This window comes from Erpetoichthys calabaricus, chromosome 12, assembly GCF_900747795.2.
Source record: "Erpetoichthys calabaricus chromosome 12, fErpCal1.3, whole genome shotgun sequence".
In the NCBI taxonomy this organism is placed as follows: domain Eukaryota; kingdom Metazoa; phylum Chordata; class Cladistia; order Polypteriformes; family Polypteridae; genus Erpetoichthys; species Erpetoichthys calabaricus.
In genome coordinates, this window is record NC_041405.2 from 8,228,159 (window position 1) to 8,252,522 (window position 24,364).

The 24,364-nt window shown below is 39.9% G+C and overlaps 1 protein-coding gene across 2 annotated transcripts; it reads left to right on the plus strand.

Moving 5' to 3' along the window:
• Positions 1–184: 184 nt before the first annotated feature.
• LOC114661806 (uncharacterized) lies at positions 185–16,829 on the plus strand. Of its 2 annotated transcripts, XM_028815005.2 has the most exons (6): positions 185–320; positions 4,206–4,544; positions 6,400–6,696; positions 7,686–7,964; positions 11,075–11,161; positions 16,059–16,829. In XM_028815005.2, exons 1-6 carry the CDS (start codon positions 281–283, stop codon positions 16,481–16,483), a joined length of 1,467 nt encoding a protein of 488 aa, XP_028670838.1. In that variant the 5' UTR covers positions 185–280; the 3' UTR covers positions 16,484–16,829. The 2 variants fall into 2 exon arrangements, with proteins under 2 accessions (XP_028670838.1, XP_028670840.1); XM_028815007.2 differs by lacking the exon at positions 11,075–11,161.
• Positions 16,830–24,364: the final 7,535 nt, after the last annotated feature.

Consider the following 24,364-nt stretch of genomic DNA (forward strand, 5'->3'; position numbering starts at 1 on the left):
TGGATGGATGGATGGATGGATGGATGGATGGATGGATGGATTTCAAAGTGTTCAGGAAGACAATATAAAGAGAGAAAAAAAATAATAATGAAAGAAGATTTAACCTTCAGCCAGCCCACCCACCTCTTATCACCTAATGCTATTTCCTCTTCCTGATCTAACCACTCCTCTCCTGCAAGCTGCAGTTACTACAAATAATTGCTGTTCCTTGAAGTTTCAGAGGCTGCCATCGTTCTCAGACCTTTCAGTTCCAGTCCTCCTACATGGCTTTTGTTCCAGGATGGGAACATGGAGACTGCTGTTTATCCCACTACTACCAGGTGAACTCTTTTAAATTTCTTGAAGATATAGAAGTGTATCATATTTTCCAGCTTGCTGATGGCTTCTTATGTGCTTTTAGATCTTATCAAAATTCCTACTTGCTTTTATTTTCGAACATGTCTAGCTTAAAGTTAAAAACACAATCTCTTTTAAAGTATTTAAGAATATACTTTGATATGCCCTTCTTGTGAAGAAAACTTTCTTTTCTGAAAAGCACTTACAGGGTCAAACTTTGTGTTTGAGTTTCTCACTGTGATTCCTGCCCAGAGGAGGAGCTAAAAGTGCACGAGAGCATAAACTGTACTGAAAAGAAGCCACGCTGGTATTTAAAGTGACGTCATTTACAAATCAACTTGATAAACTGCCAGCTATTTCTGCTTTGTAAAAGTCTGACCGATTCACACTCTCACTCACAATTTCTTTCTTAAAATGAAGTATGTACACATAACTAACCACACCCAAACTAGTTTATCCTGTTTAATGTCTTGAAGAAATGATATGGGGGGTGGGGCAGAGCCTACCTTGGCAGCATCATGCCAGGGCACCATTCCAGTACTGGGGAAAATCTGGAGTTGGCAAATAACCCACGCCAACTGCCTAACTTTGGGGATATGGGAGAAAAATGAGAGTTCCTAGAGTAAATCCAACAAATTCCATCCATCCATGCAATAAGGAGACCCTGGTTCGCTTCCCGCGTCCTCCCTGCGTGGAGTTTGCATGTTCTCCCCGTGTCTGTGTGGGTTTCCTCTCACAGTCCAAAGACATGCAAGTTAGGTGGATTAGCGATTCTAAATTGGCCCTAGTGTGTGCTTGGTGTATGTGCCCTGCGGTGGCCTGGTGCCCTGCCCAGGGTTTGTTCCTGCCTTGCACCCTGTGTTGGCTGGGATTGGCTCCAGCAGACCACCGTGACCCTGTGTTAGGATATAGCAGGTTGGATAATGACTCACTGACTATTTAATGTGTGTGTGTTTTGCTCTTTGTTATTTTTCACCTGGTTACAGATTTCTCACTTGTGTTTCTACACTGTGTTTTGTGATTTCTGATTTTGGCATTAGCTTAGGACCTCTGATTATGAATTTCACTTGGATTCTGATGAACATATTATGTTCTTATTCTCAAACCTCTGCCTTGTCTCTCTAAGGTGTAACATCATTACCACCTGTAGATGAAAGAACCCCATGCCTTCCCTTGTAGCCTCCTTAATGTTCTTTTCTGTGTCCTTTTAAGTCTTAGTTAAAGGATGTTCAAGTTCAAGTTTCTTGTCAAGTATACGTAGTGCAATGAAATTCTTACTTGCACATCTCATCAGAACAGTAACATCAATACAATACCACAGAAGACATCAAAAAGCGTATAAAGAATGCATTGTGTATATAAAATATACATACACCAGTAATGGGTCACTGCACGATAACGTGTAGTGAATCCACTTGACTTGTAGTTTTCCTCCTCTTTCTCTGTATGTTTAGCATTCATTTGCTCAGAGGTTGATGCGCTTGCTGTTTCCTGAGCAGCTCCTGTTTTCTCCACCCTAGCGGCCTGCTTCTTCTTTTCTTTCGTCGGCATCTTTTCACGTTAAAACTGATTAAGTCAGTGTTTGTGTTGCAATTACTTAGTACGTTTTTCTTAATTTTTCACTTAAGCTGGCACTTAAGTCTTCAATCTGCCTCAAGAATGATTTAAGATATGAAGAGGTAGGGGAAGTGACGGCGAAGGTGGTAAGGATGAAAACTGGCACCCGTACGCATGCGCCACACGGCTGCCCTGCTGGCTGCTGCCGAGAGTTGATTCTACAGTAAAATAAAATAAAAATGAAAAGAGAAATAACCTTGCAGGCCAATCATCACCCTGAAAGTGGATAGTAGACATCACGTAGTGTATGTGTACCAAATAAACGGTTTGCTAGCTACAGGTGATTTATAATCCTGGAAAGACAAACGAACAGCCACGGTAGCGTATTTTATATAAAGACCAGTAACGGTGCACTTCACAATAATGTACAGTGAATCCATTTGACTTGAGTATTCCTAGTTTTCCTCCTCTTTGTCTGTACGTTTACTATTCGTTTGCTCAGAGGCTTATGCGCTTGCTGTTTCCTGAGCAGCTCTTGTTTTCACCACATTAGCGGCCTGCTGCTTCTCTTCTTTCGTTGGCATCTTTTTGCGTTAAAACTGATTAAGTCAGTGTTTGTGTTGTAATTACTTAGTACGTTTTCTTTAATTTTTCACTTGAGCTGGTACTTAAGTCTTCAAGACCCGTCTGTTAAACTCCTGAAGTTTGCAGATGATATGACAGTCATTGGCCTCATCAAGGACAGTGACGAGTCTGTGTACAGACGAAAGGTCGAACAGCTGGTGCCCTGGTGCGGTCAAAACAACCTGGAGCTGAACAAGCTTAAAACTGTGGGGATGACAGTGGACTTCAGGAGGAGCCCCCCAGTGTTGTCCCCTTCTCACACTACTCAACAGCATTGTGTCTGCTGTGGAAAACTTTAGGTTTCTGAAATCCACAATTTCCCAGGACCTGAAATGGGCACCAAACATAGACACAATTGTCAAAAAGGCCCAGCAGAGGTTGTACTTCCTGCGTCAGCTCAGGAAGTTCAACCTGCCTCAGGAGATGCTCATTCAGTTTTACTCTGCAGTAATTCAGTCTGTTCTCTGTTCATCTACCATAGTCTGGTTTGGTTCAGCCACAAAACAGAACAGGAACAGACTACAATGGACAGTCAGGACTGCAGAAAAAATCATTGGTGCTGATCTGCCCTCCATTCAGGACTTATGCAGATCTTGAGTCAGGAAACAGGCAGAAAACATCACTGCAGATTCATCACACCCTGGTCACAACCTTTTTCAACTACTTCCCTCTGGTAGGCGCTACAGAGCACTGTATGCCAAAACTACCAGACATATGAACAGTTTCTTCCCTCAGGCCATCACTCTCATGAACACTCAAGTCAATCTCACAGCATCAGGGACAATACTAGGTAAAACCGGAGTCCAATTCCTTGTATGTGTACATATACTTGGCCAATAAAGCTGATTCTGATTCTGATTCTGAATCTGCCTCAGGAATGATTTAAGATATGAAGTGGTAGGGGAAGTGACGGCTAAGGTGGTAAGGTTGAGAACGACGCCCATACGCATGCGCCACACGGCTGCCCTACTGGCCGCTGCCGAGAGTTGATTCTACAATAAAATAAAAATAAAAAGAGGAATAACCTTGGAGGTCAATCATCAACCCAAAAGCGGATAGTAGACATAATGTAGTATATGTGTACAAAATTTCAGGTCAAAAGGTCAAATGGTTTGCGAGCTACTGGTGATTTAAAGTTCTGGACAGACAAACAGACAGACACAGTAGTATATTATATATAAAGATATGCAAGTATGCACATACTATTTTTATTTTTATGTCATTGCATTAGTTATTATAGCATGAGCACAAAAGGCATTTGTTATTATTGTGACTGGCTGTTCAGTAACCCTTGTGTAAAGAAACTGATTCTACTAAGGTTAAGTGTGAATGGTTTGGTTTGCCAGATGAAAGGAGTGATTAAAGCAGGATGGTTGACATCTTTTATAATCCTGTTTACCTTTATAACACAGCGACTGTTAAATACTCCCTGAACAGGAGGCACCTGTGTGCTGGTAATGTTCTGTGCTGCCTTCACCACCCTCTCTTGAGCCGAACAGGTGCCATGCCAGGATAGGATGAAGCCAGTGAGAATGGACTCTACTCTGCACCTGCAAATGACAGAAAGCAGAATTTCACCTTGGTGAAATGAATTGCTTTTTAAACAGTTTGTTATGAAAGGCACTATATAAATTAAAACTGAACATCTTGGCTGTTACAATGTTTTACTATTTGTTTTCTCTTTTTAGTGGTATTTGCAAAATTCCAGTTTTCCATTCCACACCCTGAGGTCAGCGCCTCCCTCCACGCTGATGTGCTTCTGCCCTGCACGTTTTCTGTGAGAAACACTAAAAATGGACTGAAGTTTGTAATCATAACCTGGAAAAGAAATGGCGTTCAACTGGCTCAGTATAAGGATGATGCAATACAAAACACGAGCAGGACAGAGCTTTTGATTACTGAGCTCTCAAAAGGTGACGCTTCACTGCTTCTTAGGAATGTCACTGTTTCAGATGAAGGAGACTACAAATGTGAAGTGCACGAGGCTCCAAACACGAGAAGTGGCAATGTGTCACTTAAAGTAACAGGTAAGGACCCCCAATCATTACTGCTCGTATCTTAAAACACTCCAGTTTAACAGAATGATTAAATGTTAATTTAAAATGTTAAATTAAATTGAGAGGAAAAGTAAGTTATGACATGCCTAAGGCTACACCTGTTCAAAAAGTAACAGTAAAACATCTGCATAGTTGTTGGATCTCATGGCCATCTAGACCAGCGATTCCCAAATTTGGTCCTGGGGATCCCCTGTGGCTGCAAGTTTCTGTTCCAACCAGATTCACAATCGGTGATAATAATTAATGTCATTTAGTTCTCTTATTCAGCATTCAGAAAAGCACAGCAGAAATTAGGGTTAGGTGTTAGGGTTAGGCTTAGCAGTATGATTTTTACATTATAAGACATTTATCTATTTTTTTTTTGCTATAGCTTTAAATGCTTAACTCTTTTTTTGTCATTGTTCTATTATTTTTCCCTTATTCTATGTGCTCCAGTCCCTTCATAGTATCCTAATAATGACAATTAACAACAAGCAAAGCAGACACCCAGGTGAACAACACTAAAGGATGAAAGGCTACAACTGCTTCAGCGTCAGACCCTCAAATTAGTCAATAATGAAAAAGGTAGAATGGAAATGAACATGAATGTATATAAAAAGTAAAAATAAAAATCCATATATACCAGCGTAATTTTTATTAAGATGTATTAACACACTTACTTTTGTAATTTCTTCATTGACGCAAAAACCCAGAAACTAGAAAATAACAGCAAGTCAAGTCAACTTAAAAACAGAAATTGGTTGAAACAAAAATCTGCAGCCCCCAGTGGGAACCACTGATCTAGATGATCTAATAAGCACCTTATTTGTTTGCACTAAATATGTCAGTTATTTCGGTTAGGTGTTTTATACACTTATTGAGAAAATTATTAGGAATGCCTGTACATTTGCTCATAGATAGATAGATAGATAGATAGATAGATAGATAGATAGATAGATAGATAGATAGATAGATAGATAGATAGATAGATAGATATTTTAGTATAGTAGGCAGGATAGATAGATAGATAGATAGATAGATAGATAGATAGATAGATAGATAGATAGATAGATAGATAGATAGATAGATAGATAGAAGAATAAATTGTTCCAAGTTGTTTGCAGAATTTTTCAATTTTTCTTTTTCTTTTCTAGCTTCCAGCTTTATAGTGTTTTCAATCAAAGCCATTTGAGGCCACACCTCTGAACTCATTTCATTAAATGGATTCCAGGTGTGCTAAATTCTGACTGCAAGGAGCTTTTTAAAAAGTCATTAGCTTAGGGTTCACTTACTTTTTTCCGGTATCCTTCAATAAAAGCGCGCACAAAAAGGCGAGCTTCAAAAGGGTGACCTCAATTGAGCACGGTGAATAAAGGCATTCGTAATAAGTTCATGCATTAATTAATTGGATGTTTTAATATTCTTGCTTTCACCTTTTTATACGTTCAATCATTGCCTTTATCTAATAAATTTTCTGTAATAATTTTGTTGCGTTTGCCTTTATTCGCTGTGCCCAATTCAGGTCGCCCTTTTGAAGCTCGCCTTTTTGTGCGCACACTTATTGAATACACCCATAGATAGATAGATAGATAGATAGATAGATAGATAGATAGATAGATAGATAGATAGATAGATAGATAGATAGATAGATAGATAGATAGATAGATAGATAGATAGATAGATAGATATTTTAGTATAGTAGGCAGGATAGATAGATAGATAGATAGATAGATAGATAGATAGATAGATAGATAGATAGATAGATAGATAGATAGATAGATAGATAGAAGAATAATTTGTTCCAAGTTGTTTGCAGAATTGTTCAATTTTTATTTTTATTTTCCAGCTTCTCCTAAAGTCTTAGTGAAGCCAACTCTGTTGCTGGTGGATAAGGAAAATATCCTGGCGTGTCAGGCAGAAGGTTTTTACCCAAGGAATATTTCTATTGAGTGGCTCAAAGACTCCAGTTCACTTCCAAAGCAGGAGCCTCTTTATTTCAAAGACAATTCAGATGGCACTTTCAGTGCAATGAGTTACTACAACTACACTCCCACCAGCTCAGAACTTGGTGGAAACCTGACATGCCGAGTGACATCTGGGTCACATCTCAGACATGTGGTGGAGATTCCTCTTAAGATCTGCAGTAAGTTGGAATTGTATATTTTATATGAATACACAGGTTATCTGCTCCTTTGAATTGGGCTGCAGTATAAAAGAGAACTGAAATTTATATTGCTTTAAATTTTATGACATCTTTCACAATGTGTGCCAAATAAAGATGCTTCACCAAGCAGTTAAGAAAACAATGCAAAACAACACTGCATAATGTAGTTATTTACTGAGTAATTTAGAGGTAAATAACTGAGGAGGGTAGAGATACTCTGAAGAAACAAATAATACCCTGTCATCAAATCAGAATTTTTAAAAAAGTGGAGTAAAAGAGATGACAATGGCTGCTTTGTTCCCTTGACCTGGATACTTATGTCCCCCAGCTCTGCCTCACTCCACTTACCCAGGGGTCAGAGGCAACCCTCTGATCTACTCTCATGCACTGAAAGAGTCACATGCACAGATTCTACTCACACAAGCCCAAATTATGAATGATGCTTGCACAGCCACCTATTGCTCCTCAGTACTCCACATAGAGACACAGTAGTTTTGGTAGTCTGAATAAAGATGCCCAGACATCTCTATTCCCCAGCACATCCTCTAACTTTTCCAGCTGGGATACCGAGGCATGCCCAGGCCAGCCAAGAGATATAATCTCTCCGGCATGTCCTAGGTCTGACCCGAGGTCTCCTCCTGCTTGAAAATGCCTGAAACACTTTGCCAGAAAGGCATCCAGAAGGCCTCCTGATCAGAAGCCTGAACCAGCTCAACTGGCTTCTTTTGATGTGCAGGAGCAGCTTGTTCTGAATGTCTGACCTCCTCACCCTCTTTCTCATTTCTCCTGCTTGTATCCGTGCTGTTCTGAATGTTCTGATACACTGCAAAAATATTCAGGTGGCAATTCAGAAAAAATCAAGCTTTCCACTTCAAGACTTTATGGAAGTTAGCTATAATATTGCAAGTCAGTTTATGGTTAACTGCTACATTTCTCCTTCTAAGCCTGTCTGCTTTTCGTTCTCATAGAGCTGACTATCAATGTATCACCCAAAACCCTGATGCACGGTGAGGAAGAGAAGGTCACTTGCAGGGTGGATGGTTGTCACTTCAGTAAAGTCACTGTGAGCTGGAAAAGAAATGAGAGAACTTTTACTGTGGTGCACTGTCAGGGAACGAAGGAGTGTGAGAGTGAAGCAACCTTCATGATGTCTACTGCAGAGAAGAAGGAGGTGAACTACTCCTGTGAGGCTGAAATAGAAGGGCTTGGCAAGCCACTGATTGAACGTGTCATGTTAAATGTACAAGGTACACAAGTAGATTTTTCCTTTTTCTTTTCAGTGTGTAATAGTAATGAAACATTGAGGTTAATACCTCATCCACACATGAGACTACATGGAATGACAAAACAATCTCTATATATAAAAGTCAATTTGTGTATGTATCTTCCAGCATCACTTCCGAACAGCTGGAGCGATTTTCATAAAACTTGGTACACATGTTTCTCAATGGTCGACTAAAAGTACTTAAGGGTGAAATCAGCCCTAACCCACCCCCTTCTGTGTAGGGTGGGGTGTGATCTTATGGTCTTGTATGCATGTTATCATCCAGTTGACACTCGGAATGACTACCAGAGGGCGAACTGAAGGTGACTGCCAGCATTCTTTATGATTGAGCACCACCGCGCCCCCGTTGCTTTTGAAATTAAATAGAGTTCTACACGTGCAAGTGTGTGTGTCTGTCTGGCCCGCAAGTGAGAGGTACGATCAGGGTGAGGGCTTCAGCTCCGAAAATACGTAAGGCGAGGCCAGCACACTGGCAAAAGGAAACCTCCTAAGAAAGATAGTCACTTAGCTGCTAATGCAAAAATGATGCGAGTGTGTCAGCAACAGGAATCCTCATAGCAGAGAGATGCCCAGAGTAGTTCTGACGATTTGAATACTTTCTGGGATTCCGTGCCACGGGCTTACACAGTTAGTATATAGCAGGCGACTGCCAGCATTCTTTATATCTGAGCACCACCGCGCCTCTATTGCTTTTCAAATTAAATAGAGTTGGCCGGTTCTGAGCATCAACTGGATGATAACATACATACAAGACCGCAAAACAAGCACATTAGTGAGTCTTTATTGTTTGTTAATTTATTTTTATTTTTAAAGATGTGTTTTTTTTTTAATTATATTTTTCTCAAACAAGTAAAAAAAAAGCACTTTATTTCCTCCCGGGCAACGATGGGTATTTCAGCTAGTATTCAATAACAAATAAAATACAGTAATCCCTCGCTATATCGCGCGTCGCCTTTTGCGGCTTCACTCCATCGCGGATTTTATATGTAAGCATATTTAAATATATATCGCGGATTTTTTGCTGCTTCGCGGGTTTCTGTGGACAATGGGTCTTTTAATTTCTGGTACATGCTTCCTCAGTTGGTTTGCCCAGTTGATTTCATACAAGGACGCTATTGGCAGATGGCTGAAAAGCTACCCAGCTTACTTTTCTCTTTCTTTTGCGCTGACTTTCTCTGATCCTGACGTAGGGGGATTGAGCAGGGGGGCTGTTCGTACACCTAGACGATAGGGACGCTCGTCTAAAAATGCTGAAAGATTATCTTCACGTTGTGATCTTGTGTGCAGCTGCTTCCTGAAACGACATGCTGCACGGAGCTTTGCATACTTAAAAGCTCGAAGGGCACGTATTGATTTTTGATTGGCACGTATTGATTTTTGATTGAAAAACAAACTCTGTCTCACTTTGTCTGCTCCTGACGGAGGGGGTGTGAGCTGCCGCCTTCAACAGCCTTGTGCCGCGGTGCTTCACATACTTAAAAGAAAAACAGACCTATTGATCTGTTTGCTTTTCTCTCTATCTCTGTGACAGTCACTGCTCCTGACGCGCACTCCTTTGAAGAGGAAGATATGTTTGCATTCTTTTAATTGTGAGACAGAACTGTCATCTCTGTCTTGTCATGGAGCACAGTTTAAACTTTTGAAAAAGAGACAAATGTTTGTTTGCAGTGTTTGAATAACGTTCCTGTCTCTCTACAACCTCCTGTGTTTCTGCGCAAATCTGTGACCCAAGCATGACAATATAAAAATAACCATATAAACATATGGTTTCTACTTCGCGGATTTTCTTATTTCGCGGGTGGCTCTGGAACGCAACCCCCGCGATGGAGGATGGATTACTTGTATACCAACATACAGCCCCCTCTAGTGGATGCAAATATTTTTGCAACCCTGAGTGCCCACCTATTGTTAAATTATTTCGTGTCTGCTCAGCCAGTACTGATGTCTGATGTCTTAGTCCAGGGGTCCTCAATAACGGTCCAGGAGGGCCGCAGTGGCTGCAGGTTTTTGTTCCAACCCAATTTCTTAATAAGCAGCGCTTATTGCTCAAGTAACACTTCAGCTTCACTTTAGTTGTCTCGCTGTGTTAAGATTTTGAACCCTTATTGCTTATTTTAGTCTTAAACAGCTGTAGTCTTGGTTTTTAATTGCTCCTAATTAGCAATAACATGCAAAAGACAAGAAACCAGCATTTCACCATTTACACCTGTGTGTATTTATCATGCACTATTGGCTTTAATTAAATACTTGGATGGAAAATGAAGAGAAAAAAGTGAAGGACTGAGAATTACTCCTCCATTTTAGCCTTCAAATCATTTGGATGATATCCTTAAAAAGGGGAAGAAAATCAAGGAAATGAGAATGGCCTGACACGGCAGAGTTAAAGCACCAACAAGCCATGAAATTAAATTATTGGCAAGAATTGCTTTCTAATTAAACAACTGAGTTAAAACAAAAACCTGCAGCCACTGCGGCCCTCCAGGACTGTGATTGAGGACCCCTGTCTTAGTCAAACAAATAAGTATTGGCATTTTGATATAAACCACATTTTTATTCAACATATCTTCAGTTTGCCTTTGGCTAGCTGCAGGAGCTGGAAGAACGAAGCCCCCAATGTCTTGTTAGGTCCAGAGGCCCATTGACTTGTGATCTGTCCCACCTATCACATTTGACAATTAAAGTCTGGCAGGACAGCTTTGCTCACGGCATTCGAGACCTAAAGTGAAAAGTTTAGTGCATTAAATTAATTATCCAGATGCTTAAAACTCTGCCTATTTTTTGGCTTTAATATTATAAATATGGATCAGTCTTCTTGCTAGATAACATATTATGAAAAGACTGATAATAGTGATGGAAAAATTCAGTACTGGAGATTTAGAATTTTAGGAGGGAGAGTTTGAGTAGACTTAGGATCAAGGGTTAGAGGTCCTTGACCAGATTATATACAGTAACCGGTGGACAGCAGAGACACTTGGAGAAAGTGCTTCTCTGAATACTCATCTCATGCCACAAAACACCGGTGCTAGTCTTGTGCTGAAATATCTCACTTTATAATTCTTATCTTTCTGTCAGGTGAAAATAAGCCACTCATTATAATAACATGGATACTTTCAGCCATCACACTGATACTCTTTCTGGGTCTGGCAGTTTTAATGGCAGGTAAGTAAATCATTTAATGCCTTCTGTAATTTTTCTGCTTTTTAAGGAAGAAAATTCTGCTATTGAAAAATGATGATGTAGATTTGAATACTAACAACATCCACTCCCCATGCATTGCGCTTTTTAGGAACCAATTAGTACGGTATTGTAGCAGAATTTAAACAGAAAGGTGCATAAAAGTCCATTTACAGTTAATTCTCGTTATCCCTTGGGGTTACATTTCTCAGAAACCGCAGATACTGAAGCATTGATCCTATGGAAAAAATAGGGTTCGGTTTTGTTGGGACTTTGGCTTTGAGGGAGGACTGGTGGGGGGAAAACTTCCCCTTGAGGCTCAGTTATGATACTTTTTTGTAGTCAAGTTTAAACGTTTTCTTGATGCTCCACCACAGACCATGAGTGACTGCAGCAGAGTTGATCCATGGACCTCAGCAAACCATCCAATCGGTAACAGCAACAGGTGTTATGTAGAAAGGGCAGGGGTGTAAGCTTATAACCTGCAGTAACTGGGAATTCCTTGTTCATGGGGAACAATTGTAAGTCCGAGTCCCCATCACACATAGGGTTCAATGGCTTTCCCACACCTTTGATCCATTCAGAGCAGTGCCTATGTAGCCCCAGACATTTAAGGGATCACAGACCTGTTATTGCTCAATATTACATGTCACTGCTGTGTGATGGGCCTATCATAACTTTTTTTTCTACTGTGTATGGCCACGAATAGGCGTGATTAGACCAAGAAATAAATTACATTTTTATAACAGCGAATAAGCATAGAAACAGAATCAGTAGAGAGCGGGGATTTACTCTACCTTCCTCTGAAAAAAAAATATTCAGATCCCTCCCAAGTTTTCAAAAGTTGCTACATAACAAATATCAGTCAGTCAGTCATCTTCCAACCTGCTATATCCTAACACAGGGTCATGGGAGCCAATTCCAGCCAGCACAGGGTGCAAGGCAACAACAAACCCCGGGCAGGGGTTCACACACACACACACACACCAATCACACACTAGGGACAATTTAGGATCGCCAATGCACCTAACATGCATGTCTTTGGACTGTGGGAGGAAACCCACGCAGACACAGGGATAACTGGGAAGCAAACCCAGGTCTCCTAACTGTGAGGTAGCAGTGCTACCATTACGCCACTGTGCAAATGTTTCCTGTTGAATTTCTTCCAATACTTTATATAATTTTCTTGCAAACACAGAAGAAAAATTTTAAACACAAAATGATTTTGCTGAAAAAATTCATGTTGCCATCATAAATATTTAGTACTCTACTGTACATACTGGTTACTCTACATGAACTCCCATTGGTCTTTGCCTGTGCACCATTTCAGCATCTGTTGCCTTTACTGCATGAAAATAAACTTGAACTCGACAAACTCCAGTGTATAGGAATCACTGATCATTCCGTGCATTTAAAGGAAAGATGCTAAAATGAAGACTCAAAAATGGTATAGTGATGTCTAGGATGATGTGATAAAAAGGAAGAGTTTAAGGAAAAATCAATCTGTTTGAATAGTGGTGGTTCAAGATTTGAATAATGAAAGCGGGCATCATACTGCAGAGCCACTGCTTTAAAAAGATGGCCAACAATTCTGGCAGCTGAACAAGAAAGCTTAGCATTAAAATAAGGAAACTTCCTCTGTTCAAATCACAAATGGCACCGTTAATTATAGGTAGAGAACAGATTGATAGTTGTGGAAGGCATTATATGTTACATAGAGAAAGATCGATAAATAGATATGAAAAGTACTATAAGCTAGTTATGAATGTTAATACTGTACAATGAGTTGCCAGTTTTTTCTGTTCACTGCCTACCTTTACAGAATTTCTACATTGCAACACGTCACACGTCACATAATAGCTACTGTATATATGGCAAGACAAATTAACATACACAGCTATCTCAAAATGAATTTTGGAAATCCTAAAATGCAGTTTGCCATTTGAGATATCTGAAACTCATTTCAAGATACCTGAAAATTTGTTCCTTTGGATTTTAAAATATCTACAATATATTTAGAAATATCTCAAAATAATTGTGTGTGCATTTCAAGACATCTCCAATAGATTTTGAAATATCAAATGGACCTTGCATGCTTTTTAAGGTTGTTCAGAGTCACTTCCTGTAAAATGTCCTATTCTTTCAATGAAACTTCCAACCTATAAAAAGATATCTCAAAATGAATTTCAGGTTTCTTGAAAAGCAAGGCAAGTTATTTTGAGGTATCTTGAAAGGAATTAAAGATACCTGAAAATAGACAAGAAGCTGTTTTAAAAATTTCTGGAAAGGCATATGAGATATGGAAGGAGTGGTGCCTGCTTTTGCTCGTCTGTGGCTCTGGACTTCTTCTTCTTCTTTCAGTTGCTCCCGTTAGGGGTTGCCACAACGGATCATCTTCTTCGATATCTTTCTGTCCTCTGCATTTTGCTCTGTCACACCCATCACCTGAATGACCTCTCTCACCACATCCATAAACCTTCTCTTAGGCCTTCCTCTTTATCTCTTCCCTGGCAGCTCTATCCTTAGCATCTTTCTCCCAATATACCCTGCATCTCTCCAAACCCAACACAATCTCGCCTCTCTGACTTTGTCTCCAAACCGTCCAACTTGATCTGACTCTCTAATGTCCTCATTTCTAATCCTATCCATCCTCGTCACATCCAATGCAAATCTTAACATCTTTAACTCTGCCACCTCCAGCTCTGTCTCCTGCTTTCTGGTCAGTGCCACCGTCTCCAACCCATATAACATAGCTGGTCTCATTACCATCCTGTAGACCTTCCCTTTCACTCTTGCTGATACCTGTCTGTCACAAACTACTCCTGACACTCTTCACTCTTCACCACCCATTCCACCCTGCCTGCACTCTCTTTTTCACCTCTCTTCCGCTGGACCTGAACATAATAAACTGTCAACTAGTGATGAGCAAACCCTGTTCAATTCACTTCACCTTGAATTTGGTTAGATAGATAGATAGATAGATAGATAGATAGATAGATAGATAGATAGATAGATAGATAGATAGATAGATAGATAGATAGATAGATAGATAGATAGATAGATAGATAGATAGTGTAGTAGGCAAGATTAAAAATTAAGATAAATTAACAAGAAAGGCATTATATAAGATAGATAGATAGATAGATAGATAGATAGATAGATAGATAGATAGATAGATAGATAGATAGATAGATAGATAGATAGATAGATAGATAGATAGATAGTGTAGTAGGCAAGATTAAAAATTAAGATAAATTAACAAGAAAGGCATTATATAAGATAGATAGATAGATAGATAGATAGATAGATAGATAGATAGATAGATAGATAGATAGATAGATAGATAGATAGATAGATAGATAGATAGATAGATAGATAGATAGATAGATAGTGTAGTAGGCAAGATTAAAAATTAAGATAAATTAACAAGAAAGGCATTATATAGGATAGATAGAATAAAGTAGTGCATTGGTTACTTTTACTTCATCACTGCTTCACAAACCACCACAAATATTTATGAAAAAGTGACATCTAAAGGCAGATCTGTTCTAAATGGGTCTCTAATGTGGACATACTCAAGGACTGTAGATAAGTGTGGTTTTCGTTCAGCTGGTATCCTATCTATGGTTGGTACCACCCTTACAATTGCACCTCACAGCAATCTGAAAAAAACATCCATCCATTCATTTTCCAACCCACTGAATCCGAACACAGGGTCACGGGGGTCTGCTGGAGCCAATCCCAGCCAACACAGGGCACAAGGCAGGAACCAATCCCGGGCAGGATGCCAACCCACTGCAGGACACACACAAACACCAAGCACACACTAGGGACAATAAGAATCGCCAATCCACCTAACATGCATGTCTTTGGACTCTGGGAGGAAACCGGAGTGCCCGGAGGAAACCCACGCAGACACGGGGAGAACATGCAAACTCCACGCAGGGAGGAGCCGGGAAGCGAACCCAGGTCCCCAGGTGTCCCAACTGCGAGGCAGCAGCACTACCCACTGCGCCACCCTGAAAAAAACATTGTGAAGTCAATTTTAAGTTTAGATAAGAACTATAATGATATTATTAAAAGGGTGGCACCTTGGATAACAGGTAGTACAGAGTACCTAATGACAGAGGGTCAGTTTCTCAAGACATATGCTGATTTTATTTAAAAGATGGGCTTACAGTATGCACAAAAGCCTGAAGCATTGGTGACTAAAAAAATGTAAAACATTTTACCTCTCCAACATTATTTTATTTCAAAATATTTTTGCAGCACTGCCATTAACAATAATCTTCACGTTTTCATTCTACCATGCTCTTTTTGGTCATTTCTTCTGTACATATTCCATCACTCCATAACTTTTCCTATTGGCTCACCCTAACCAGTTGCAGAGCTGGACTCCAAGCAATACATACTTAAATTAAAGCAAATTGTTAATGCATTCATTCATTTTCTGACTCCAAACCCCACCAAGTCTATTTTAATTTTGTTGGAGTCTATCCGTACAGCGCCAGGCATTATCCAGGACCATCCAGTATGACACATTCATACAAACACACACACAAACGGAGCCAATTTAGAATTGACAAATTCCTTGTTTGGGATGTAGGAAAAACAGCAGAATATCTCAAGAAAAAACACACAGATACAACAAGAACATAAACACTCCACACATAGTCTGGAGTTGTTGCCTGCATTTGTACAGCCCGATAGTTCTAACCAAAAATAAAACTGCATGTAGTTAACATTGCAAAAAAATGCTATTTACCATATTCATTATGATTGCCCCATGCACCTCCTTTGCACCTACTTTAGGTGCTATATCTTCTGATATCTTAGAGTTAATACCTGCAGACAGTAGACATGTTTCTTTTCTCTTTCCCAGGCTTCCATTATCACAACAAGAGCTTCATCATGTCAGATATTGATGTCCCCCAAGTAATCGTAGTGAACAAGGAAGTGACTATGACATGCAACTTCTCTGGTAAACGTTGGAAGTTTGAAAAGGCAGTTTGGAGGTGTAAAGCAGAAGGAAAGCAGTGGCAACAAATCCAGTATGATGACAGTATGCGCTCTGCACGGAGCATAGAGTCCATCCAAGGAAGAAGGAACTCTGAAGAAGAGCAGACAGGCACCCTGCTGAGCGATCAGGAGACAAGCTCTATCACCTTTAAGCCCAGTGAGGCTAATGAATGTCTGACTTTCCAGTGTCAAGTTACAGTGGTCTCAACTATCACAGGGAGAACATTGACCAAGAAAAAAGAGGCTCAGATCAAGGTGGTGGCGAGAGACACTAGCGAGGTGACATAATACGTGTTCCTGCTGTGTCAAAGAGGACTGAACAACAGAGCAGGTCCATCTGTATTGTCCCACTGCTCAACTATGAATGTTTTATGTTTCATTTTTAAAATATAATTTTATGTAGAAATCACCTCATGGAGGACATTCAGTGGATATTTTGATGCAGTGCTCCTTCACCTTTACATTCAGTCAAGACCTCATTTTCAGAACTGTGCCATTAAAAATTCAAGACCCCAGCTATCTCCATCTCTTTTTGTTACAGCGGGAAAGGATTACATTAACAGGGACAGGCTGAATCGTTGTAGACCAGTACAGGTAGTTGTTAACCAAAGAGAAAAAATAGCAAAAAGAATACTGTACATCAAAACTACAAAGAAGCCAATGAAGCAACACATTTGTCCAAAAAAAAAATGTGAAACCAACTCAAAGATTTTATTAAAGAAATCTGCAAAGCAAAGACCACCAATCATTACCAAAATGGATCAGACCAAGGAACATCCACCTACCTGTCCGAACTCTGAGGACAGTTGTACACCTTTAGTCACATGACATGTATAATTCTTTAGCTTTAGTTTTACATTTTCCATCTCAAAATGGAGCAAAACTATTGTAGTATCAAAGTAATAGACATCTTTATATGAAATCTTCAGCTTCTTATGGAGCCGGTCAATTGGAGAAAACTTCTAGAAACAATAGACTGACATGTTTCCTCGTGAAAGTTGTTTCAAATGACTGGGTGTGTCCAGACTTTGGACTTGTAGTGTATTTGGGAAGCACAACATGCTCAAAAACCTTCAATAAAAAGAAAAAATGAATGACTGTACAAAAGTTATTCAAATTTTCATCTTGAAGATTGGATTTTTTTCAGTGTTGGGGTTACAAAATACAACCAGAGCTCTGTGGCCTAAGGGGGAGCTACCAAGCCCCCAAGCCCCAAACACAATGGCATTCACAATGGTCAGTTAGTCATTATCCATCCAACCATCCATCCAGCCATAATCCAACCCGCTATATCTTAACTACAGGGTCACTGGGGTCTGCTGGAGCCAATCACAGCCAACACAGGGCACAAGGCAGGAAACAAACCGCGGGCAGGGCATTTTTGCTTATTCAATTTTGATTTTTGTAATAATTGTTCAACTACTCAAAGTAAAAAGAAAGTCAGAAAATGAATGTACCGGTAATTAGTTTATTAATTACCATTAAACTGATTTAAGTTTAAGTTTGTGATTCAAATGCCATATAAACAACTGTAAACTTCAAGAGGAGTTGGAGTTAATGGCCAATGAACTTTAAACACTTTTACACGAGAAAGTGATAAGCGCTGGGCGTGTTGTCAGGGCAAGAAGTTTCCACAAGCTCCCTGGAGAGGCACAGATTCCTTTATTTTGTCTGCAATGCTTATTTTATATCCTTCTTTTTCATCAGATGTTCTGTTTTTATATTTTTCTTGCACCTTCAGCATTGGGAATCCCAGTGCTTTGCATGTTTTTTTTTCTCGTCTGTTGAAACAGAATGCAGTGTTCAGAATGAAGAAATGGAGGACACTGACGGTACTGCTAACCAGTAAATTCTGCTTTAAGATTTCTGCTTATTCTTCCATTTCCAGGCCTGAATAGATTTGCTTTTTTCTTTCCTAAGAACTACGGATTAAACTCTAACCTTGAGAGGTCATCAGGGGAAACCCTGACTTAGAAGGGAGGGATTGTGTTGCTCATTTTATGGAATAAGCACCTTGGAAGCTGCCTTTGGATCTGGTCCTTTAAAGGTCTATGGGAGAGTGAGGGGCACACAGGAACTCACTAAAGAGAATTTTCAGTGGATCTTCCTGTAACAAAATTGGGTCATTCATCACATTGTAATTGATTACCTCCTTGCTGGAAGTAACCACAGGCCAAGTTTACAACCTGCTTGAAGATCACTAACACTTTGCCGCCACACTCCTACTCTCTCTTTCTTAGCATTCCAAAACATTTGAAAAATAATTGTCATCCGGAAATTACTAATGGACATGACCGTGAATAACCTCAATGACAATAAAGGCTTCCTTCCTTCCTTCAGTCAGGAGCTGGGCAGACAGTGTTAGGTTACAGATTTATATACAGACAGTTTATTTACAGTCATGTCCATTTGTATTTCCTGATGACAGCTATTTTTCAAATGTTTTGCAAAAGCAAAGAGAGAGAAAGTAGGAGTGTGGGGGCAATTAATTCTTGTCAGTCTCTGCACAGTGTGACTCCAGATGGAAATAATAAAAGAAAAGAAAGGAGGAAGAATACATCCATCCATTGTCCAACCCACTATATCCTAACTACAGGGTCACGGGGTTTCTGCTGGAGCCAATCCCAGCCAACACAGGGTGCAAGGCAGGAAACAAACCCTTGGCAGGGAACCAGCCCACCGCAGGGCGCACACACACGGGACAATTTAGAATCGCCAATCCACACAGGGAGGACCCAGGTCTCCTAAATGCGAGGTAGCAGCGTTACCACTGCGCCACCATTCCGCCCAGGAGGAATACAGAGGAATGGAATTGAAATGAACTGAAGTTAAAGAATTATCAATTTCTACACCATTAAGTAGTGGAATAAGAAATTTGCAAGCGTTAGGGCTAAGGCTGATGGGTGAGAGGAAAATGTCAGTATTGTGAAAAAGAGAGAGAGGTGGTGAGAAGATGAGTGTTTTATTAAATTTAAGAGTTCAGGCACCTCACTGGGTAGACAAAGGTCCAACACTTTGTATTTACAGGCCCAGTGGTATGGAAGGGAATTTGGTTTGCCTCTATTTATTTGTATCTTCCTCCTTCAATTACATCCTTATGAGTTTTATTGTACAATGTAGCTTCCTTGGCATAATTCTTGATATGTATTGTCAAAGTGGGACAGGGAACAATCAAATTGTTACGCTTGTTAATATCCTTCAGGCCACTGGAGCACACTGAGGGTTAAAAATCACAGAAGTACTATGGAGGACAGACAGACTGATTCTCTCCAATTACACTCTGTGGTGGGAGAAGTTTGCAGGGAAACCTACTGCCACTAGGGGGAGATTCTTAAGGGTACCTGCAGACCTTTGAGCACTGGCTGCGTAACCCAGAAACAGGTTGAGGCCTTACTCGGATGGGTTTCCAGACCTGGGCATAAGTATACAGGGGGCCTTGAAGTTGGGAGGAAGCCGATGCTGAGTGGCTAAGTAAGGAAAGGAGGCTGAAAGATCAACAGAACAGCCAGAAGACTTAAATGTTTTTTATCCTTAAGTCCCTATGTGTTAATAGGGCACCTTTTTGAATGTTCACCTGCTTTAGGTAATAAACCATTTTGTTTTGTCACTCCTGGTCCCTTTTGGTCATTATTTGGGTTCTTGGATGAAGCATAAGCTCACCCTGTAGTCCACAACTGAGACGCTACAAATAAGCATCTTGTCTGTCACACTTATTTAAATATGTAATTTTTCAAGAATCGGCCTCTTGAGATCCGCAGATACAGGCCTTTTGTGATCCCCAAAGCCTCACTGACTCTTCATGACCGCGCATTCATCTCTATGGAAGTAAAAGGTGGTGTCATTTAAGCTCAATCTGTTGATGTCTTCTTGTCGTTTGGCCCCATTTCTCCATCTGCCAAGTGCTCTGAACACTGAATATGATGTTTCATGTGCCTTAGTTTACAAAGTTAACTGCACATTGTAATTGTAAATCCTACAGGAGATGCTTTGTAAAATAAACATCAATTAAATGGCAGTGCTGATGCTTTTATTACATTCACACTATTCCTCTATTTTAGTTGCATTTCCGTTTTCTGTCCCGCACCCTGAGCTGACTGCTCCCATCTACTCAGATGTACTGCTGCTTTCCAACTTCACTATCAATGACAATAAAAATGACCTGAAATGTGTCAGCATAACCTGGAAACACAACGGTGAGGAGCTGGCACCCTACAAGAATGGGAAAACGAAAAGCACCAGCAATGTGGAGTTGTTGAAAAATGAGCTTCAGAAAGGAAGCTCCTCAGTGTTAGTCAGAGATTTTGCCATTGGAGATGAAGGAGGCTAAGAGTATGAAGTGCATGATGCCCTAAACATGACAAAAATGCACGCTGTGGCTTCAAGTGACAGGTAATATCAGCTGTCTATATGTGTTGATGTCTATGCACAAATGTTTTCAAGAGCTGACACAATGGTGTGGTGGTAAGTATGGCGGATTTGAATCACAACATCTAACTGTGAAAATGCTGACTATCAGGATGTTTGGGCATTTAATATGGTAAGTATCGACTAAAGGTAACCTCATGTTTGTTTGTTTGTTTTTTTTTAAGCTGTTCCTAAAGTCTTTGTGAAGCCCCGTTTGGTGTTGATGGGTCAGACCAACTTACTTGAGTGCCATGCTGAGGGATTCTACCCTAGAAACATCTCCATTGCATGGTTAAGAAACTCTTAATGTCAAGGAGCCTCTGTACTGGCACATCACCTCCCATGGCACTCTCAGTGCAATGAGCCTCTACAACTTCACACCATCTATTGAGGATATTGGTAAAAACCTCTCCTGCCAGCTGAAGCATGTGTCTATGATAGGAGGTTGCATCAAGATTCCCTTACAAATCTGCAGTAAGTGATTTTCAAATAAGATCACCATGTTAGGATTTGTTGACTCACAGAAACTTTAAAAGAGGTCGGCCTCAAACAGACATTTAGAGCTGTACTCCCACACCTAGACCTAGATTCCAACAGCATACAATCAGCCAGGCCCAAACTCAAGAAGCAGGTATTATGATTTAGCAAGTCAAAAAGATCCATCCATCCATCCATTATCCAACCTGCTATATCCTAACTACAGGGTCACGGGGGTCTGCTGGATATTACAGTTTACAAAATTAAGAAAAGTTAGACTGATGCTCTAATAGGTCTAGGCTCCAGAATCAGGTCTCACCCCTGGCAGTCTGACCCCAAATGCATAAGACCAAGCAATGATCCTTTAGATCTAAATATCTGCGGTGGGTTGGCACCCTGCCCTGGATTGGTTCCCTGCCTTGTGCCCTGTGTTGGCTGGGATTGGCTCCAGCGGACCCCCGTGACCCTGTGTTCGGATTCAGCGGGTTGGAAAATGGATGGATGGATGGATCTAAATATTTATTCAGAAACAATGAAAAGATTAAATAAGAATAGAAAGACCGGCATAAAATAGATTTTACATGAAAGAACAAAGCCTTAAACAAAGAAATCCAGTGAGCACAACACAGAAACTAGAATCTTTAAAGTGATGCACTGGTGAAAAGACAGTAAATCGAATGAAAACAAGGAAATCCCAAAAATCAGGAATCCAATTCAAAATACAAGCCTAGCTGGGACCAGCACACCAGTTATCTAATCAGATTGTCATAATTGTTGTTTGCATTAAATTCTTCTCATGCTTGTCTACCTGAAGTGATGAAAATAATGCATGTGTGTGTTCTGGGATTTTGTGACGCAGAGATTCATTTTCTGGTGTAAGTTTTTTATGCAGTCTTTATTTTGAATTTTAAAAGACATTTTCCCTGTGGTTTTTGACACCATTTTGTTTTTCTTCCGCGCATTGCTATGTTGAGGTTATCACATTGACTGTTGTCATGGCGATCCTTCCCACAGTTCACTGGTTTGCACAACGTTGACATAATTGGCACAATCACTTTAACATCATTTCATGCAGCCTCACATTTATTTGAGATTAGATTCATTGTTTGCAAACTACATGCTCTATTTTGTGAATTATCTGGGATCGACTTTGGCTCTGAACTTAGACTTTGATTTTTTTGGTTAGCGTTTCTAATTTTGTAGTTTCTCTCTCATTTCAATCATTTGCTTTGTTTTCTGACCTTGTCTTTTCTCCCATTTTTTTCTGACCTCTCACTGAAGTCATTACACAAATGGCCTGAGCTCATTAGCTCCACATTTAGGAGTCTGGACAGACAACAAAAAGCAATACTAGACTTCACAGTAAAACTAACAACAATTAATACATACAAGAAACTAAAAACTGCATTTATAACGTACTAATTGTTATAAACATTTAATGCAGGTTGAAACCTAAGTAATCAATGTAGATGTAAGCATTAATGTTTTCAGTGCACCATGTAATGCATTTGTCTCTGTTATGTGCCATTTAGTACGGCATTTGTAAAAGCAGTGCCAATGTTTGTGATGCGCCCTCTGTTGAAATAAAAAATGCAATACATTTTACTACTACAAATGTTTGTGATGCGCCCTCTTTTGAAATGACAGAGACATACCAACTAGATGAACACACAGACAGACACACAGGCACTTATCCTTTTATTAAGGTGGCATATGAAAAATACTGAAATGATATCAAAAATAATAAATAAACAAAAAGCTAAGTTTGAGCTAGTGCAGTAACCATGGCCATACCATAAGATCAGGCTTCATGGGTGGCATGTGCCAAAAAGGACCAGATTTAAAAAACAACAAACAGAAAAGAGGATAATAAATCAAACTATATGTTTTATATATGTTATACATTTTATTTATTTAAATTGTGTATATTAAGATTGTATTTAGAAGAATATTAAAAAAGATAATCAAGAAAAAAAAAACAATTTAAATAAATATAAGCCTTAACAGTAGGCCCAAGTTAAACCAGTCCAAAATCCATTTTCAAAATCCAAAAGTATAAAACAAAGGTAAGAACCAAAGATTCAAAAACAAGAGCAGAACATCAGTAAAGGCCTTGCTACATTTTTTGTTATTTTTAAAGAGTTTTACACCCAAAACTTTGACAATTAAAGGCCATGTTGCATTACCATTGATTTTCAGCAGCAGACTTTCTTTACATAATCTTTGCAAGTCAGGGCGGTCATGGTGACCACCATTCATGTAGCTTGACATACCCAGTGACTTATTTCAACCCGTCTGCCATTCACCCCAACAACATCAAATAGGTTTTGACTTTGTCTTAATTTGTAGTGGTGGGCTCTGTGTGCACGAGAGCTGACAAACACTGAATGCTCATCTGGAAGTACAATGCTGCTGCAAAGAGTAGGAATCATGGGTGTTTTGGACATGACAAAAAGAAGAGTGACTTGTCTTTCTGTTGTCCTGTTGTCCCGTGTTTTACGAACCACAACAGAATCAAAAAATGAAAAAAAACAAAAAGCAAAATTAGCGCCGAGCTAAACTTACAGCTAAACTTGGCATGCCTATAAAGAATTCATACAGCACCAGCTCTGCCAGGCAGCACATTATTGGTTGTCAGAAAAAGGGGCAAGCTTACAATATTTTAGAAAGGTGAAACTGTGCTGGAAAGTCGTCACAGAGTTATGTATAATTTGTCATGCCCTCCTACAGCATTTCTAGTTGCATGACCTGACATCCTCAGCAGCCACAGTTATCAAGTCTGAAGTCCCCTTTGACTAGAGTTTGTGCCACCGGCTTAACCTCCAAACACTTGTTCTCTTTTTCTTCACACAGAACCAACTCTCAGAGTGTCTACAAGAACTTTGCTCAGAAACGAGAAGGTAAACGTCACTTGCACCTTGGATGGCTGTCTCTTCAGCCAAGCTGCTCTGAGCTGGAAACAAAACAATATAGTTCTTAGAAAAGCAGAGTGTGACCATGCAAAAGTGTGTGCCAGTGAAGTGCAGTGGGGGAGAAGGAAAAGTTCTCTTGTGGAGTTAAAATTGAAGGTCATGACAGACCACTGACTGTTTACTGTTCAAAGTGAATTTCTTATCTTCCTCCTCTGGGTTTTGCAGTGGTAAGGATTAATGGCCAGACTACACAATTGCTCAAAGAAAGTACAATTAGCAAAAGAGACTTGGATGGAAGAGATTCACATTGTGATTTTCATTCGTTCAACAGATGAGACCAAGAGTGTTGATTGAGTTCCATGGATACTTCCAGGTG